The sequence below is a fragment of the Varroa destructor genome, unplaced genomic scaffold, assembly GCF_002443255.2.
Source record: "Varroa destructor unplaced genomic scaffold, Vdes_3.0 BEIS01000004.1, whole genome shotgun sequence".
NCBI lineage: Eukaryota > Metazoa > Arthropoda > Arachnida > Mesostigmata > Varroidae > Varroa > Varroa destructor.
In genome coordinates this window covers 16,970,295-16,989,052 of record NW_019211457.1, presented here as the reverse complement: position 1 = coordinate 16,989,052, position 18,758 = coordinate 16,970,295, and the positions used below count along the sequence as shown (strand labels likewise).

The following is an 18,758-nucleotide window of genomic DNA, read 5'->3' as shown; positions in this document are numbered from 1 at the left end:
CGAACAACTAGAGGTTGACGCTCGTTTTAAAAATCGGATACGAGCAGGATTCTGATCGATAATTTTTCATGGTTTAATAAAAACAGACCGACCATTAGTGCACCAGAAACACTTGCTATTAAACCAAAAGTACGTAATAAGGGCCTCGTTACGTGCAACGTGGAGGCGAATTTTCTCCCGTCAACAGGCAGTCTAGAGACCTTGCCGATCTCACCTGCAAGTTTACTGTAGTGTCTCTGTGTCTGTGTATATTGTTATTCAAAACGATATTCTCAAAGCGATTTGATGTTCCCTTGTTAATGTTACGGGCAGCTGCATCGAAGTTCACCCAAGCGTTCAGTTTGCCGTACGAACCCAAATATTTCAAGTAACTTCTACCTTCACCTTTATTTTAAAATTAAAGCCACGCCTTCCTAAGTGTACTATCAGTTTTGTTAAACGCAAGCGAGAGACTGAGTAAATGGAAATCGCCTCGCAGTTCATACGAAGATGTATTTAAAATAGTGACTGTTATCTAAGCGGGGAAATCCGACTAGAACCTGGATCACGAGGTTCCAGATCGGTGAGCTCGCTGGTATGCGCTTGATTCGAAAACGCAGCTTCTCTAAAGTTAACGGTTATTCGCCCCGACCTACTCAAGTCCGTAATGAGTGGTTACAATTGGACGGGGCAAGTTTGTTTGTCATCCCCTGATAGTATAGTTTTTTTTTTTTATTAAACTTACGAACAAATGATGGTCTAGGTTTAAAACCGGTTGGAGGCACACTTTGTTTGGTGCTACAAAAAGTCAGTCGTACAAAGCAATGCTTAACTGTAACAATACAAACGTACAACTCAAAAACGTTTTGAGTGATGCGGCACTTTCCACAAAGACCCACCATGTTGGCATCGGTCCGACGTCTAACAATCACTGCAGTAAAACGGCCAGTAGAGAACGGAATCGGGCCGCACGGACAAAAATTACGTTACCCGAAGAATGGAGAGATTGTTAGATGGATTCATCTTTGAGGGTCCACAAATGTGCTTGGTGCCTCTTATTAGTAAACGATGGCTGTCGCCATCGATAGTTACACACCCATAGCACATGGTACACAGCTTACATACCTTCGAGGCAAATTTTAGTTAGCCGATATACGACAATAGGATATTTAAAGATATTCGTAACGGTATCGAAATATGTATATATACATATATGCCACCGCATTCCTCGAACTACATATACTCAGCAAGTGCTTTGTGGGGTTAGGCAGCCGCGCTAAGAATATGCCTATAGTCTTCGGCGCCAATTGGCAATACAATAAATAACAACTACTTGGCCTAATGGGGGGTCAACCGTCAACCTTAGCCCAGTGGCCTAGGTCCTATATGGTATCCACGATTACTATGGTCCGCACAGTATATATAATTTTGAATCACTCACTGTTACTCAGATTCTCGCTTCGCATTCGCTTAGTACTATGAAGGGGCACTATCCGTCAGAGAGGGTGCTGATTCGTAAAGGAAGCACCTTGTTATGTACGTACTGTTCACCGAAAATTCGTCACAAGGCAAGGTATGAAAGCCTGTGGCATTTGAGGGATCTGTCTGTAAGGGTTGTCCTGATGAATCCTGCCAAAACAGCCGTGCTTGCCAAAAAAAGCACGGTACTTTTGTCAAGTCTGCCGCATGCTTATAAACGTATACTGCTGATTCAGCTGACTTCATAGAAATCTTCATAGAATCGGAACGCATACGCTGCGAAAGGAGCTGAAAGTTACTCGGTTTCAGTAACAGCCGCTTAATAATAAGTATATGCCGAGTAACTCAGTATTTCGGGACTGGCAAACGGTGCCGAACTAGCCGAAGCTTACTACTGATAAACATTACAAATATATGTAGCTCTAGAACATTCGACGTAGTTTTTTCGGTATTTAAACTCAAAAATTTTAACTTCCCACGTAAACATCCTCTATTAGATACACACGTTAGGTGCTACCCATGTACAAAGATTGGGCAAAATTTATCTAGACTTATCTGGGGTTTTCTCATGAAGACTAATTCTGTTTGTTGTAAAACTATTCTGCTTGATGTCTCTGTATCATCAGCGTACTATCATTCTTTTTAAATTGACGTTGAGCGTGTGTACGAATATGCAAAGTAGGCAGTGGGGTTATGTCGTGAGTTATCTTGTCCCTATGCATTTTTTTGAAGTTTCGGGACTCAGTAGCTTCGTGATTGCAGCTCTTAGCTTTAGCTAAAGCGATCCACAGATATTTGCGATTTCGCTATCTTCGCAGAAGTCCTAGTTTAACGCATAATTTGTCATGAGGCGAAAAAAAAATTAGGTAGTTCTTCAATAAAGATAGTTAAATGTAGATAAAGAGCTGAAGGATCATTACCTTCAAATCTCGTCTATTTCAACCACCAGCAATGTACGCATTTGATCAGCGTTACCGGTACAGACAAAAGCTGCTTTGATACTGTAAGCTGCAGTTTGCCCCAATGGGCATTTGGGCTCCATCAGCGAGTCGTTTCAATTTGTTGTCTTGGCTTCAGCTTTGCGAACTAGATTAAAGCTGACATGACACGCAAGTACTAACCAACGCGTTTTATAGCACTAACGTAGAAAAGGTTTGGCAATAATTTAATGTTATAGAATGAATAAAACACGAATCTGTTGTTACAGCAAAAAAAATAAGGATGCGTCCAAATCAACCACGCCACTACCAGACATGTTACAGGCAACGATATTTTGCAAACACACAAAATCCTGAGTTCCTGTAATTTTCGAATACGAAGCGATTTCGTGACTGCTATCTAATAGCAATCGGTCCACATATGCGAAAAAAGACCCGTAATTTTGTGAAACGGCATTAAAATAAAAACACTCTAAGATAAGACTCTGAGGTATGTCTGCTATCTATACGCTAAGTTTTGGTTTGATCGGATAAATATGTTTCCTGTAAATTTATATATATATATATATATATATATATATATATATTATACGCGTTGTGAGCGGCCAACTTTGAAGCAATTCAACATTGATTTTGTAGATTTATTAAGAATTTTTACATTGCGTTGATTTTGTGAGAAAAGTTCCGCTATGAACAAATGCTTGATAAAGAACGTCAAGCAGATCTTGTATTATATTTTATTTAAAAAAAACATATCCAAACTATTTATGTAATATTATGACTAAATGTCCGAAGAGTTTACTTGTGGCTTGTTGTAATTTATTTTGATTTCGAGAAAGGATCGACGTTTCTTGCAAAGCAGGAAACAGCCTCTATAACTAACTAAAATGCCGTAATGAGGATAGTAAATATGTATTTTAGTGCCGTTACACTGCTTAGTAAACGTGTACAATCTACAAGCACCGCTGATAGATCTTGAGAATTTTTTTTACCTTTCGTATGTGCTAGAGGACCGAATCTCTTCTATCCGGAAGAGACGCCTCGCTTAAAGCGGCCATGAACAATCTAGCGGGAGTACCTAAAATAAAACTGATTTTTTTTTTACAAAAATTAACTAAATTTTAGCATGTATTTTCGCAGCTTCAAGATCCAAGGAAACTGAAAAGCACGATAAACAAGCTTTAAATTGTATCTTTAAGACAGGCGCTGCCTTTGCAAAAGTAAAAGGTATGCCAAGAAACATCTCATGGCGTTTTTTCCACTTTTTTGAAGGCAAGTGTAGTTGATACAGCATAAGCGACATTTCCACAATGTTAATCAACAGCGTCTAAGTGACTTTATATATTAATTTGAAATAAAACGTACCCAGTACAGAAGCTGCTTGGTTTAACTGTATAATTTTGAGGGTAATTTACACCAGAGATGGGTCTTCTTACCTTGAAATTCACAGCGACCCACCGTTGTACCTTGCAAGACTGTGTGATTTTTCAAAGCAAATTCGACGGCTCAGCGCAGGATCCGCTCGCTGACCTTTGCGTAATCGTCTTCCGGTCAATCGACGTAGCGATAAGCATGCACACCACTTTTTCTATTAACCACTCTAGCGCACTCTATTGGAAACACGAATTCGATCTACCTGAACGGTTTAGCATACAGGGCGTTTCTTACAACAGGGACAATTAGGGAACGCTTTTTTTAACGTAGGGACTCTAGACCGACATGGCGGTCTTTTCCGCCGGAAAAACTGCAAAGCAAAGGGGACACAGTTCTTGTTCACGCGTTTATCTCGTGGCTTCTGCTTTTTTGCTCGATACAACTCTTACAGCCTAAGGATGTCAAGCGAATGTGCTTTCGACTACGAGATACGCAAGTTCGTAGACATCTACCTTTAACAGAGCAAGTTGCCGTGAGACGAGGTGTATCCCTCCGTATGTGCATGCAATCGCTGGTTAGACAGAAACGCCACCGCCCCTTGGCGTCACACAGCTGTTTATTCGCGCATCGATTCTCTCACCCCCGCCTCTTTGGACGCATCCCATCGAAACCCCATTCGCTTCTAAGCTTTCTGCGCAACTTGTCGTTGCTTACTTCGCTCAAGAATACCACCCCCACAGCAAAGCCTTTAAACCCACGGTCCTCAACCCCGCTGAGCACCGACGCCAAAAGGAACGTCCAACACTCTTTTTGGTCGTCCCACAACGTAGGCGGGACTATTCGGTGGCCAATTAGAGCGCAAAGCAACGAGCCATACTATACAACAGGCCTATCTCTGGAGGCGGCACCGGAGGCGGGGCCAGTCGTTGGACTGCCACTATGACGGGTTGCAACCGCCTGTGTCTGTGTGCGGATGCGAGTGAGCATGTGTTGCTAAGTATCACGAGAGGACCTGGTGGGAGTTTACGCGGGGGAAACGCTTGCACTGGGGCTGGAAAAAGGGTAGCTGGGATGGTCGCGAGAAGGAAGTCTGGGGTGGGACTTGACCGGGGGAGGCGCACCGAGCGTCGGACTGGTGAAGGGGGCGCAAAGGGCGGAAGGGGGCGACTTAAAGCAACGGTGTTAGAAACTCGGCTGACGCTGGCATAGCGGTAGTGATAGGCCTCCAACGGCGCCGCCGCCGTCCCAGTTAGTGGCAATGGTAGTGGTATCTGACACATCCGTTGATTCATGAGAGCAGTCCCTCTTTCTTCGTCGCTATCTAAAAACGACCCGCAACTTTCCCTATGGCTGCTAACGGCCACGGGCGATACCATATGTTCGTGGCACTGCTCGCGCGTTGTCTCAACGCGCAGAGTCCCACGTTCACTTTCTGTGTTCAATTCTGCTTTGCCCTGCCATGCCTATTCCTCCGGTCTTCACCTCCTCGAATTTGCGCTCGCATACAACGAGTTGAAGCATGACGTTGCTGTGTGCTTAAGGGTGGCTTTGCACTTTCAGGGAATTGGTTATGCGAGAAGCGGGTGTTGCGGCAGCAAGCCTACGGCCAAGGAAAACGGATGCGCATAGCAGCAGGCGGTTGATGGTGTTTACTGGTCGCCTGTCGTAGCGAGTCCGGGAGCGATCGTTGGCAACGTTAGGACAGACGGAAGGAACAACGGAGCACTCGGTTGGGATGATTAGACGAAGAGCTTGTATAGGAGAATTGCATGCGCCGGTAGTTCGGCCGTGTGCTGTGTATTGCTGGGATCAGAATGGAAGTTCAGCTGGCTACGGCGAAGGCACCCTTCGCCGACTTCCCCATCCGCTATGGGATGTCTCCCGCTTCCTAGCGGAATTGCCGCTGGGGCTTATGACGGTAGGTCAGCGAACAGGCAGGCAGCACTGTCGATGATGGTAAAAGCCTTAGAGGACTAAGCACAACTAACACCGCCAGGTTAGACTATTACAAAAGTCTAAAGCGAGGACGATGCCCCAGACTGAACAAGACGAGCTCTGAAGGGTGCGGAGCAACAGAGAGAACGTGAAGGAGAAGAGGAGAAAGTAAGCCAACTTGAACAAAGGGCCAACCCATTCGTTCGTTTGCCTGTCGGGAGGAAACTGATGAACCTTGGATATTACTGCGAAGCAAGCATCTTGTTGGCTGTGATAATGCCAATGTAAATGGATGCCAGACCCGCACAATAGGCGAGACACTGCGGCGGCATAATGATTTTTTTTGGGTTGCATATTCCTTTATAAACAGAAACTTAATGGGCATATTTTCGATGACGATGCATGGACTTCTGTTGACTTCGTATGTAATATTATTGATATATTGTACAATGATAAACGATTGAAGTTCCTCTGGATATTCCTAACAGATAAAAATGATGGCCTTCTAAATGGATAACTTGCAAAACATATTACTTTTTTGTTGACCATAATTATAGATTTCAATGATGGCCTTAACACCGCAAAAATGCTTTCTTAAAAAGTCTAACTGTAAAAAATCAATTTGCAAAACACAGTTAATTGACGAAACCTATTTGTTTTGTTATGTGAAGCTTCCCGATTTTATTTATCATTATATTTTCTATAAACACTTCGGGGTGCTTCCACTATTACGTGCGGTGGTCAACAGTTGTTTACGTCAGAACAAATTACTCTGCAACTTCAATACCGATGCGGGCGTACTTAGTGACTTTTGAATTTCTTACTTCGAAGCCCACATTTTCAGATGTCTTGATTTAAATTGACGAGGATCATAGCACTGTATGCTTAAACAGGGGTAAACTGAATAAAAAACAAAGCTACTAGAACTGAGGACTAGAATACGATTTGGCTTTTTTGAAATCTAGCGGGATAAACAACCTCCTTTCACTTCTTGAAAATACAACATCTGAAAAATTTTTCCTTGGACTCTGAAATTCGTATCAATACTGTATCTGCTAGAAATTGGCCTACAGATGAGGTTTTAACCATGGTACTGATGCATCAATTAGTTTCAGTGTTAAAGGAATTCAGATCGGCGGTAGTGTTTCTAGAGTAATTGCGGCAATTGGAAAGCAGGTTAATTAAATGCTAACGTTTCCCTAGCAGGCTCAAAGCCATTGCAGTCGTCGCAGGCGACGGACTAAATATACTGTTAAATGGCAGCGCTTTACATATCATTATTTTCATTTTCACCAGTACGAAGCCTTCAGTTTGACAAATAGCTAGAGTTTAATTTCCCGTCTTGGAAGTCAACGAAGTGGGTTTTTTTTCGGTGGCACTCCTACAGTGACTGTAGGAGGGTCATCGAGAGGCCTCGACTTGAAGCTTTATCATTTCAGATAACAATATCTGTCATATTCACAAGGCTACTTGATCCTAAACTAAGTTTATTATTTTCGAGAGCTTAGTATCAGAGACACAACAAAAGGCTGCAACTGACACAAGCAGTCTAACAGCTGACGACAAAAACAATTCTAAGCAGCCCATAACTTTCTATAGGCCGCTCTAAAACATACACTTGCGAATTAGTGCAGATTTTTTTTTTTGTTTTTTTCAACTATAATACCCATTATACAACCATTTTAATTTAGGCACGACGTAGACAACCCAAATTAGAAAGCTTTAGGTGGGCGCATTTTGTGAACAAATAGCACTAAACACTATGTTTGACTGAACCCCTTAGAGGGACAACATTCATATCTAATAACAAGAATCAGAAAGAGGCAAATCGAGCTAAAATTAAAGTCCCGATAACGTCTAGCAACGAGCAACATGAGCAAATTAAAAACGCAATTAAATAAATATAACAAGCAATGACATAGAATGATGGACAAAACACTTTTTTTTTTTAAATATTTGAGTTCCACTGGTAGCAAAAAAAAAAGTTTAGTTTTCTGGAAGTTATAAGAACGGCATGGTCCAAAACTGGAAGCGTTTAAGTACATGTCATCAGTGTGACAGATAGGAAATTAAGAACTTAGAGAGCGTACTTGAGAACTTCGACAGCAACGATGGCTCTCACATTGTGAGTAGAGACCTGATATGTAAATCCGTAGACGAAAACGTTCCGAAGTAAATAGGCACCAAGTGTGTAGTGAAGAGCGCATCGGTTTGCATTAGATTTTACAGAAAGCGTTTAATTTAGATATTTTATTACAAAAGGTTTTTGTTTTCACTACAACATTGATTTCTCGACAAGAAAAGGCGAAAAATGAAAAAAAAAATCCTTAAAGCCGTTTTTGAGACGATGAACAGATTAAAGTACATCTATAGGCACGGCCTTAGCTCACCTTGGAAAAAAAGGATTATTATGCTAACTAAGAAACCACGTTACAGCTTATCATAGTTGCATACTCGGCCACGCCCCTTATACTGACTTTTGTCCAGTGTACAAGGGGTCATGTATTATTGAAATGTTCAGTTTTCAAAATCTCGTCAGCTTTGATCAGGTATTGCGTGTTGTGCCTAATGCTGTCCTTTGGGATCCAGCTTCACCCTCCCTAGGAACCTGTGTTTTTGCCGACAACTGGTTCGTGTTATTACGACTACAGGTAATCCTTTAAGTTGTCGCTTCATGTACGCATACCCGAGCATTAGCTAGTTAATGTTATTAGTAACAACCTTGTCTACCGCCAGTTTTGACATGGTCGGTTGTAAACGCCGCTTGTTGAGAAAACCTTTTTGTAAGCGCGTTCCGCTCGGACTTTACTTCAGGTACTACTATAGGGTACTTCAGGTACTACTATAGGGTACTTCAGGTACTACTATACTCATAAATTTCTAGCTGGGCTGTTCCATATTCATTATTTCCCATTACGTACACTACTCCATAGGCGTAATTAAATGCTATCATAGAACAAATTTGATACGGTGGTAGGGCAGTTCTAGTAGTAGGGCAGTATACATTTGTAGAGGTGTAGTTGAAGGACTTCTGCTTATACGACAAACAATTTGTATGAGAGATAGATAATATAGGCGCATGCTAAAAAACAAGCGGAGATTTATCCTGCAGACCTGAAGCAAGTCTGAGCAGATAATAGATCGATTTGCATTATCTAGCATATAAAGAGTCCTCAGGCTACCACATGTTCAAATGAGAAACTATCGAATGGGACCCTTCTCGGTTAGTAGTTAGAAGAAAATTCTTAGCCATTTTGATTTTGTTGCGATCCGTTTGTAAATTAAGCAGGGTTTAGGTTGTCTTGGTGATTAGAGAATGCCAGAAACATACAGACGCATATCTGCAAAAGAAGTAGCTTCCTGTTCAGGCGATCGATCATGAGTCATTCACGTATATACCTTGATCTTTCAATGATTAGGTTATTAATTAGTATTACTATCGTTCATCATGTACCTCCCTGGATTTCAACAGTTTATCTTTATTTCTCGCTGTTGAATTTTTCATCTTTTCCATTTAGGCTGGGTTTCAACTGAACAAAATCTGGGCCGCTGTCTCCGGAAGAGTTTTTTTTTAGCTACATCTATTTATGTACCTAAATTCACCCATCGAATTTTAACGACGACTTGCTGTCGACAAGGCTAAAACATGTTTCTAAGTAAAAAATTTCACAGGCAGTAAAAATCGTTACATGCTCAGAGTGCGATTTGTACTACCGCAAGATCGAGAATAATGTTTTTGTTATGTATTATATGTAACCTAATTGTATAAGGTTCAAGTTGTTCTCAAATTGGAAATTTCTATTCAAACTAAGATGGATATTAATAAATTTTGCACTGCCACAGCGGTGCAGTATCGATGACGCGAACGGAGATGGCTCGCTCTGAACTATACTGATTCGATCTAGCAATAATATCTATAGATTGCTCTGCACTGGAAGTCGAAAGACGTAAGTGTGTACAGTCGTTATTAAGGCAAAACCTGCTAAAGGAACGAGTTCCAGCGTTAATCAGTTAATTTGCTAATCCTCGGTTAAATCTCTGATAAAGGCAAAACAGCTGCAATTAGGTCAAAAGATATACTTTACTGAGAAAGATACACTTGCGACCATTGGCGGACTATGCGGATGTTAGCTATGACAACTATATACGATTGACCTCACTGATGTCAAGCTTTTGACACCAGCAATGCACTATTTGTTAACTTACGTTTCAGGCATCTGGTCACTCACTTCTGTAGTTTCGCTTAAAGGCTCCGGGTATTCCCTTATCGGCCGCACAATTCGCATAACAAACACTAGAGGCTCAGACGAAGATATGGCCTTTGAATTGCGGCTTGGTCGTATGCTTTGTTTCAAACCGCATATACATAAAAACGATGTTTTGAACGATATTTTTCTACGTATGTCATTCCTAAAGGCCATGCTGATTCAATATAGCCACTATTCGTTTCGATTACAGCCTCGATTTGGGTTCAAATGCTTTTTTTAAATCCTTCGAACGCCTTTTTAATCGAACGAATGAGTGCTCGAGTCTACGTGTCCGTATCCATACTTATTGGATCCTCGTTCCACGTTCCACACGTAAGTAAGCGGATTCAAACCTGGGCTATTCGGTGACCATACATGCCCGTTCCAGAACATGCGCGTATTGTCAAGCAGCCAATCCTGCACTAAGCGGCTTATATGAGTCGGTGGGTCACTTTATCGAAGTACCCCTGTACAGTAGATTGTAAAATGTGCGAATAAACTTCTTTACTAATGCATTTTCCCTATCTGAAGGAATAATGCTGGCATAAGATCTTCTTCACTGGACATCACACTCATAACATGAACTTCAACGAGATATTTGCTTCTATTTCCTAATAGGAGCATTCTCTGGATTGTGAGTAAGCCAGCGATAATTTCTGCGTCGAGGATAAGATACTTCTCGTTGGAGAAAAAATAGAAGACGGTCTGTGCTTTGATGCATGAAAGCACTGGGTAGTAAATAACATCGGTGAAATAAATTGGCTTGACTGTACTCGAAAAGTATCGATCTGAGTCTAATGACGTATGACGCGCACTGGAAGTCTTCGCGAACAATCGGTAACAGCGTACGCTGACTCACATTAGAATCCTTCACTAGCTGGCTGAACGAGATACTTTTTTTGGGGCGGTAGTGACTCACTTTCAGCTCTGCGCTGCTGTCCGCATCGTTTTGTCACGTATTCCCATTGTATTCCATTGGAATCTGGTCCTGCACCTTCTGCAGCCAGCAGCGTATCTATTTGCGATATGCTACATTGTCGAGTTAAATTGACCCAAGAAGTTCATCCAGCTTGAATAGGCTGCATAGTATCTCCTTCGATTATAGATCGAAATGGACGCACTTTTAGCACGCGATGACGCGTTTATTGTTTTACTATAGAGTGGACTAGCCTTTGGCTAATAACAGAAGTAGCGGCATAGTAATCGCAGGCCCGTTACGGTATACACCTCGCCAAAGTTTCCATTTAGGTGTCGTAACCTTTGTATATAGCCAGTCCAATGCCATAGCAATTTTACCTGTTGCTATGAAATGTTAACTCTTGATTTTTACATGCTCTAAGGCCGTAATGTTAGCGTAATTGAATGATGTCCTGAAGTAGCGATAACAGCACATACTGAACGAATAGCTTCACCTAACGGTTTTGCTTCTTTTTCCGGAAGCCTTCAGAAATCTACGAGAATATTTTGGGGACACAAGGCAACGCGTCTAGTATTATTATGCCTAAAGCGCCCACTTGCCGTTCGTTAAAACAGGTACGAAAGGATTTCTTGTTTGGCGGTGTTCTGAAGACGCGCGTACAGGTCGCTTTGAAGTGCTGGCGGACTATGTATAAGGTTGCCACTTGATTACGTAATATATAATGAAAGCTTCCATCCAGAAAAAAGCAGTTAATCTAGGCTTCCAAAGTATACCACTGTAACCTCACTTATCGAACATTTTCGTTTATATTACGTTTGCTAATTTTGATCGGCACAAATTAGACGCTGTCACAATTTTTTAACTTGCTTCTTATTTACATCAATGCACTTATTTGATCCTTCGATGTAGAACACAGAGTTCTCTACTAGAACCAGCACCTCAAGTGTTCTGATGATTTTGTTTGAGCCAGATTCAGAGAATCACTGCTCTGTCTACAAGCAAAATATCTGAAATCGAGTTCGCTGATTGAAAGACTTCACCTCTTCATTGCAACGATCGTAGATCTCATAATCTGGGTTTCTCTCTACCATCCGGTCACGGGTCTCTATCAGGTTGAAGTTGTTAACCAACGCTCTGAATGTTGCTTGTATAACCTACCGAATTGCCGATTCTCTGGTAAACCCCTGAAGTTAACGTGCCACAATGGTCTGTATGTACGCAAATGGAGATGGCATATGCATGTCCTGCTAGCCTGGTGCTATATCCGCCCCTTTTCAGCCCCTGTCCTATCCTTTGATAACGGCTTCCTCTACCCTTAATTCCGTCATCCTACGACCGGCTCACCTACCTGGTTTATCGAGATTTCTAGCGCGTTCGAATCCAGCGCAGCACGGGTAAAATGGCGCTAACCGGCGACACATCTTTACTGGCTGACTAGCGGCTGGAGTCTTCATACCAGTTTCGAGCCGTGATCATAAGCTTCAACGATCCGTAAAACTAGCCTAGTAGTGCAGGATGTTGCCCGACTGCTGCATACGCTATCGCATACAAGGTAACGTTCATTCGTTCAATTCACTTCAGATCTAACGGAACTTCGGCAAATAAGAGCAAAAGCGTGGGAGAACGATTCAGCGCGTCAAATGAAGAACGGCAGGTAACTCTTCTGAGCCTCCGCTTTGCTACATCGCCAGCTTTCTCTCCTCCATTCATTCAACTTTTTTGCTCGCATCAGTCGCTGCTGCTCCCAGCTATGGGGTACTACGCGCATCGACGCACTCTCAGTGTAAACCGGTCTTGCGTTTTGTTGACACAGTCTAAGCCCGATGAAGAGAATACAATAGGAAAGAAGCAATAGGGAAGCATATGAAACAGAGGATGGAGAAAGGTGCATGTCTGCGTCTCTTTCTGTTGTAGAGGAATGTTCGTACTTCACGACATTAACTGGCCGGGAACACGAAGGATAACATGGACTGTGTATAACTATGCGGATGCCTTCAGTATTAGTGCACTGACTCACAGCGGTTCCATTGATTGCTCAAAATAATATCTATATTGGCAAATCCAATTAGCCAGAGTCGTACCGTACAGCATAGGCTGCCGGTCGGCTATAGCGCCCACCAACGCTAGAATCGGTCGAGTATTTGCGCAGAGCAAATGAACTTGCTAGAAAGAAAACACTTAAAAGAGTAACTATAGTATTTATTCTTGCCTATAACTAAACAAGTGGCAAAAAAATATAATGTCTTTAGACACTGAAACGGTACAGCCATCTTTTCTGGACGTATTTGTTGGCTGTTCGATGCGCCGTCAGTGAATCAGCTCATACCAGAATCGACATTAGATATGAACGACCGTCTAACAAACGTCTTGATAAGGGGCAATAGTACAGAAGCGTATTTCAGCTTCGGCAAGGGCCACAGATTCAAGTTTCCTATGCGTCGCTTAAACCGCCTAACAACAATATCTAAAGTCTCTCTCTCTTTCTCTCAGACTCCGATCGAACCGTTAAATATTATATACAGTTATTGTGTGGCACAGTTTAACTAGTCGATACAGATAAGGATATGTGACTGGCTGGTCCTTTCTCATCATGAAAACCTGTCTTACTATCGTTAGCAAGCAGCTCTTTGTCCTCGGATAGTCGCCTATTCAGCCATGTTGGGCTGCGGAATCATGTGGGCTCAAAAAAAATTTAGCCAGACTTTTCGCTAGAGAGAAACGCTCTCCGTTTGATATCAAGACGAACTATATAGCCTATACATCGTCACACAGATGTAGCATATGGGACGAGAGCTTTAGAGCTTCAGGTAACGAACCCAGGAAGTCAGAGGGACAAACCGGGCGGTAGTGGTGAACTATAACGGCGATTCGTGAGCTGCTAGAGACGAGGTTTGACTGCACTTCGATGGTAAATGCCTGGCCGTCCGTCGAAGCGAGAGCGTCTGTGTTTGTTTATTTCGATTTTATATGTGGGGATCACATGCTGCCAATGTGGCAGCAGTGGAATTGTAAGCAGTTAGAGACCTCAATTAAATTGGACAGAACTGGCCAAACTACAGTAGACGCATCGTGCTCCATTAGAAATGGCCGATAATAATAGTATTGCAGAAATAGAGTAACTAAAAATAATTTAAATTCCGGAAATGGAGAGTTAACCTGTTTGTATCGGTAAGAAACAGGACAAAAAAATACTAGGAATCGAAATTATTCGGAGACCGTCACGGAATCCGTTCGTGATAGGATTTATTTCAGTTCACTAATTCTACAAACATGATTCCATTAGCCTTACTAGAACACAGACAAAGTATTGCTTCAGCTCAGGGCTAGCCAGGAAATTTAGCTAGATAATCACCATTGTTATCACGATTACGTCAAAATGAATCTCCGGATCAGCTGATCGACGCATACTGTAATCTATCGTAAAAACGCATGAGTAGTAAGATGATTTTTCCATATTTATAAAGCTAGTCTCACAATATATGGGTTTTAGTGATTCTTTACGCTCTCGTATATTCTTAAATATTCTACAATGATCCGAGCGATACTTGCACAGAGAAAATTTTCTCTAAAAAACTACTAGAACACTACCTAGCTAAGCTTAAGTATCTATATGACAAAATCACATGTATAACTCTCGATTCGAGCAATTGACGGTCAGCGCCTTATGTATATGGAGTTATTTAGTCTCATAACGAGCAGACTAACCAGATGCTAATTTATTATACTGAATGAGCTGGGTAATAAAATCACTCAGCGTTATCATCGGAAAAGGCACAAATGCTCGGTATAATATATTATCCATATCTGTGCTAACGAATGTATCGTACCTTGACCTTTGACCGTAAAATTGTGATAGAAAAACGCAGGATTTTTCTGCAGATTTTCTTATTAGAATACTGACTTGAACCCTGTGGATTCAGACAATGGCAGACTGACGTCTGTGAAGCCTGATTATGCGTCTACCAAATTTTCGAAATTGGAACCGAAGCAGACTCGGAAAACGTGGGAATTTGCATTACTTTCGCAGGGGTCAACCCCGTATCCACCGCATCGAATGCTCGTATGTCTCCAGCGACCAGCGGACCGCTTTGTGTTGTTGCGATAGCCTTCCGGGTTATATAAACTGGAATGGGTACTTCGATCGGCTTCCGAACAACGACTTCTTGGTAAACGGGCACTTCGACGGGAACCTCGATGTACTGGGGTACTTCAATCACTTTGTGTACAGAGACAGGAACATACTTTGGGACCTAAAATTGAGAAGCAGATGTCGGAAATACAGTTGATATCACTGTGTTTTTCGCTGCAAATCTTCACATAAGGTATGAAGGGTTCGTTCAAATATGATAACGGATAGTTTTTGGTTCAGGAGATAGCTCGGATCTGATCATTCTGTTTAATTTAAAAAATGCTAAGAAAATGAAATATCGCTTTACAATTACATTTTTAGCTTTGTATTTTAGTTAAACAGTATAAGCAAGCATCTTATCTTCCATTCGAGCGGCAGTTAATTATTCTGTCATGTTTCCGGATAATCTAGTTAAGCGACCCGAGCTCAACGAAAACAAATTTAAGCGATCTCTAGAGGTACAAATTGACCTTGTTTGCCATCAATGGCTCGAGCCATAAAACATCACGGGTTAGTAAAATATCCCGAACAGATGGCTTATTACTTCGTGACAAATCCCAGGTGCTCCATCATTGTCAGAATAGTTATTTGTTTTTTCTTTACGTGTTTATTTAGTGGCCATATATCACGATGACGGAAGTCTTCTTTATTATGCTTCGAATTGATTTACGTATGAGCTCTTTGCATTATTTTTGGTTTATATCCTGAAACGCCTTAGATAACGAAGCTGAATGGAACGTCCTAGTTCGCTTACCACGTATGTAAAGCGCCAAACTACTGTTTGACGACAACGACTACGCAGCTGATGTAAAACTGGACCGTGCATAGTTACTGAATAAAAAATAATTTATATACGCTTCAGCATGCTTTAGACACGCAGAGGGATGTTGATTGGATATAATTAGACAAGGACAGAAAAAACGCAGCAAACACATGCATCATCACAGAAGGCCTTTTATCGAAGGTCGCCAGACCTTGGCAGACTGCCCCAGTCCGTATTTTCAGCCACCTGGCCAATAAGAGAATACTCAGGCTGTTAGCTTTAAGTCACTAACAGTGAAAAGATAAATGTTTACGGTACGACACAAGTGATTCCCTTGTGCACGTTTAAAGGAACACTAGAATCCTTTCCTTTAAACGCATTTGTGCGATTAAAAATCTATCATACAACGAAGAGCTATACGAACGCAGTATTGGTGACGAAAGTGACCCTGAGCTAGGCCACTTCAGCCGAATAGGGTAAATGTAAGCTTGATATATTCGTGTATCATGTTGGGGTACGGATAATGAATGAGCGACATAAAAACAAAGCTTGGAAGAGCTCGACTAAATAACTATTGTAATATAGTAATATCTAGTTTAATGGCAATACCTAGTACACAATAACAAATGATAACCATTTGTGCATTATCCTATGGGTATAACGTTACTAGTGATATAGCTCAGCCTTGTAGCTCAGGTATCCCAAAGACATATATAGTAAACCTTAAATGTTATTTACTAAATGCACCCGTTACTTGTTTTGGGTCAAGTTGATTTGTGGTTACCGAATACGTTAGTTGTTGTGTCTTCATGACAAAGTAGGAAAAGCTTACCTCGACAGGAACCTGGATAGTTGCCTGTCCAGGTAGATTAGGCGGCAAATCCTTTGCGGCGTACATTGGCACCTGATGGTAGCGGAATACCGGATATGGGAAGGGCAATGGTACCCGACGAACGCTAAAGATTGGTTTAGGAAGCGCGATATGGTGCGGGACCCATCGGAAGTAAGCGGACCCTCCACTCCATATAGCCTTTGGGCCTTCGAACGCCTATAAATGCGCCACAAGGTCCATCTAGCCATTATAGAGCAAGTAGCTCGTTTGAAATTAACTTTATCTACGCTTGAATACCCTATAATATAGAAGTAGCAAATACGTAGCCTTTACCGGATCTATGTGTTAAAAGCTGCGTGTTAACAAAAAACAAAACAAAATTAAAATTCCCTATAGTGAGGCAATAGAATTCATTAATCGTTATTTTAAAGAGTTGACACCAGAAACATTCATGATACAGCTTATGTCTAACATGTCACCAAAAGGGATGAGTCGTTGGTAGCTGTAAATTTTATTCGCGTGCACCACATAAGCTGAGGAAATCAGGTGCACTCTAAAATGTGCTCACATATATTTCCTCTATGCTTACGGGTCTCTATTTATTTATTTCTTACTGCCCTACCAATCAGGGTCTGTTCTGATATCTAAAACGATTATGGCGCGGTAAAAAGTAAAAGCAGATTGTGTAGAAATTCCACTGCGCTGATGCTTTTTATGCCATGTCTAAGTACTTATAAGCCCTGCTAAACCTTGAGATCAACTAGATCAGCTCTGATTCATCGACATCAATCACGGCTTGCGGCATATTCCATATACACAAGAGGAACGACGTTACTTAACTTAAAAACCAATGAGTAAATGTGCAACAATAATACCGGCAAATATAAAAGCGGCGCTCATGTAACGAGATACGCGTGCCTACCTGTATAGTGTTCTGGCTATGGACGCTCTGGTGAGCCTCTACAAAACCTAGGACAGCCACAACAACAATTCTCAACGAGCTCGGTAGCGTAAAAGATGGGAACATCGTCGTGACGCAGTCCTTCGAGATCCCTATTAGTTAGCAAGACATATAATCATCACTAGGTTATCCAACAAACGATTGAAACCCTCTACTTCCACTCGAATCACTGTCTTTACTTTTTACGAAACAACCTCACCGTCAATGCGTAAAGCGCAGAGCACCTTTAGTATGATACCTTTGAAAATAGCCTCTAAATATTCTCAGCAGGTCCAGCTGTCACGCTTATTTACGATAGCATGGCACTGTTATGTCCTCGCCGTATGTCGAAGGTTTCGTTGAAGGCAAGCGCTGTGCCTCGATCTACTTCGACGATGCTAAGGAATTACGTGCTCGAGTAGTTATAGAAGAAGATGTCACTTAGCAAATGATCTATTTGTCGTGAGTTCGACAGCAGTAACATTAGCCTCAGTCCGTAAGGCCGCCGCTACTACTGTAGCCGGCCTGCAGTGGTCTGCTGACTTCACAACGGCAGCGCCTTACTGCGGTTTAGCCAGCTCGGAATCGATTCCGCAATGATGAGCTATTTAACCTTATTCGCGAAGTCGTTTATATTCTCACGCTCGCTATTGCGAAACTCAGTATTATTCTCCAAGCAATTTAAAAAGAGGCGTTTGATGTCGACTGAATATTTCAGGGCAAATATTTTATCGGGGGCATTTCTTTAGCTAAATAGCATCAGGCGGAAGAAAGAGCGCTTGCAGTTTTGCTGGCGATGCCTCAACATGCTATTTTCGCTTCTGCCGCAATGGAAGGGAACCCCGTGGGAGAGGTCCCCTGGCGACGCGCTACCGCTACGCTGTTGTTGTTATTGTTGCGCTTACCGTCGTTAAGGTTATAGTTGCGGTAGTAGCAGTAGCTGTTGTTATAGTTGTCTGACTTTTCAGTTAAAGATCGATTGGGGGGTCCTACCGCTTGTCTAACGGTGGAAATAGTCGACTCTCTTTCTCTCTCGCTAGGCCATCTATTTTACGGTATCAAAAGACGGATGCCCACGGCTGATGTTGGGTTGATATCGTTGCCATTCATGTGGTGATGCTGCAATCGTATCGTTGGCTACCATTTCATTGCATACATTGGGTGTGCGTGTTTAGGTATGCCCGTATGTTCTAGCAAAGTTTCTACGATAGAGACCGAGCTGT

General features: G+C 42.0%; 2 protein-coding genes across 4 annotated transcripts in view; both read right to left on the bottom strand.

Annotated features, from left to right (window-relative positions):
• The window catches only part of LOC111250224 (uncharacterized), a 30,591-nt gene extending 16,814 nt beyond the window's left edge, over positions 1–13,777 (bottom strand). Inside the window, exons 1-2 of one of the 3 annotated variants that reach the window (XM_022805120.2) lie at positions 3,833–4,331; positions 3,389–3,485 (exon numbers count right to left, since the gene is read on the bottom strand). Coding sequence is in view for 1 of the 3 variants with exons in the window: in XM_022805119.2 (XP_022660854.2) it covers positions 9,912–10,126 (215 nt within the window). In the remaining 2 variants the exon portion in view is untranslated. Of the gene's footprint in view, positions 1–3,388; positions 3,486–3,832; positions 4,332–9,911 lie in introns of those variants that run through there. The other 2 variants (XM_022805119.2, XM_086987230.1) reach the window with 2 other exon arrangements.
• A 22-nt stretch (positions 13,778–13,799) lies between these two features.
• Positions 13,800–18,240, bottom strand: LOC111249321 (uncharacterized). The gene is made up of 3 exons (XM_086987231.1): positions 17,518–18,240; positions 16,596–16,811; positions 13,800–15,121 (listed from the first exon to the last, which is right to left on the bottom strand). The coding sequence occupies exons 1-3, from the start codon at positions 17,620–17,622 to the stop codon at positions 14,831–14,833; spliced, it is 612 nt and encodes a 203-aa protein (XP_086843357.1). The 5' UTR covers positions 17,623–18,240; the 3' UTR covers positions 13,800–14,830.
• Between the last annotated feature and the right edge of the window lie 518 nt (positions 18,241–18,758).

Bases quoted from the DNA above. Each gene is read 5' to 3' on its own strand.
- LOC111249321 (XM_086987231.1), bottom strand. From the start codon at position 17,622: ATGTTCCCATCTTTTACGCTACCGAGCTCGTTGAGAATTGTTGTTGTG. The intron at 16,812-17,517 runs GTAGGCACGCGT...GCGCATTTATAG, and splicing joins ATAGCCAGAACACTATACAG to GCGTTCGAAGGCCCAAAGGC. The intron at 15,122-16,595 runs GTAAGCTTTTCC...TCTCAATTTTAG, and splicing joins CTATCCAGGTTCCTGTCGAG to GTCCCAAAGTATGTTCCTGT.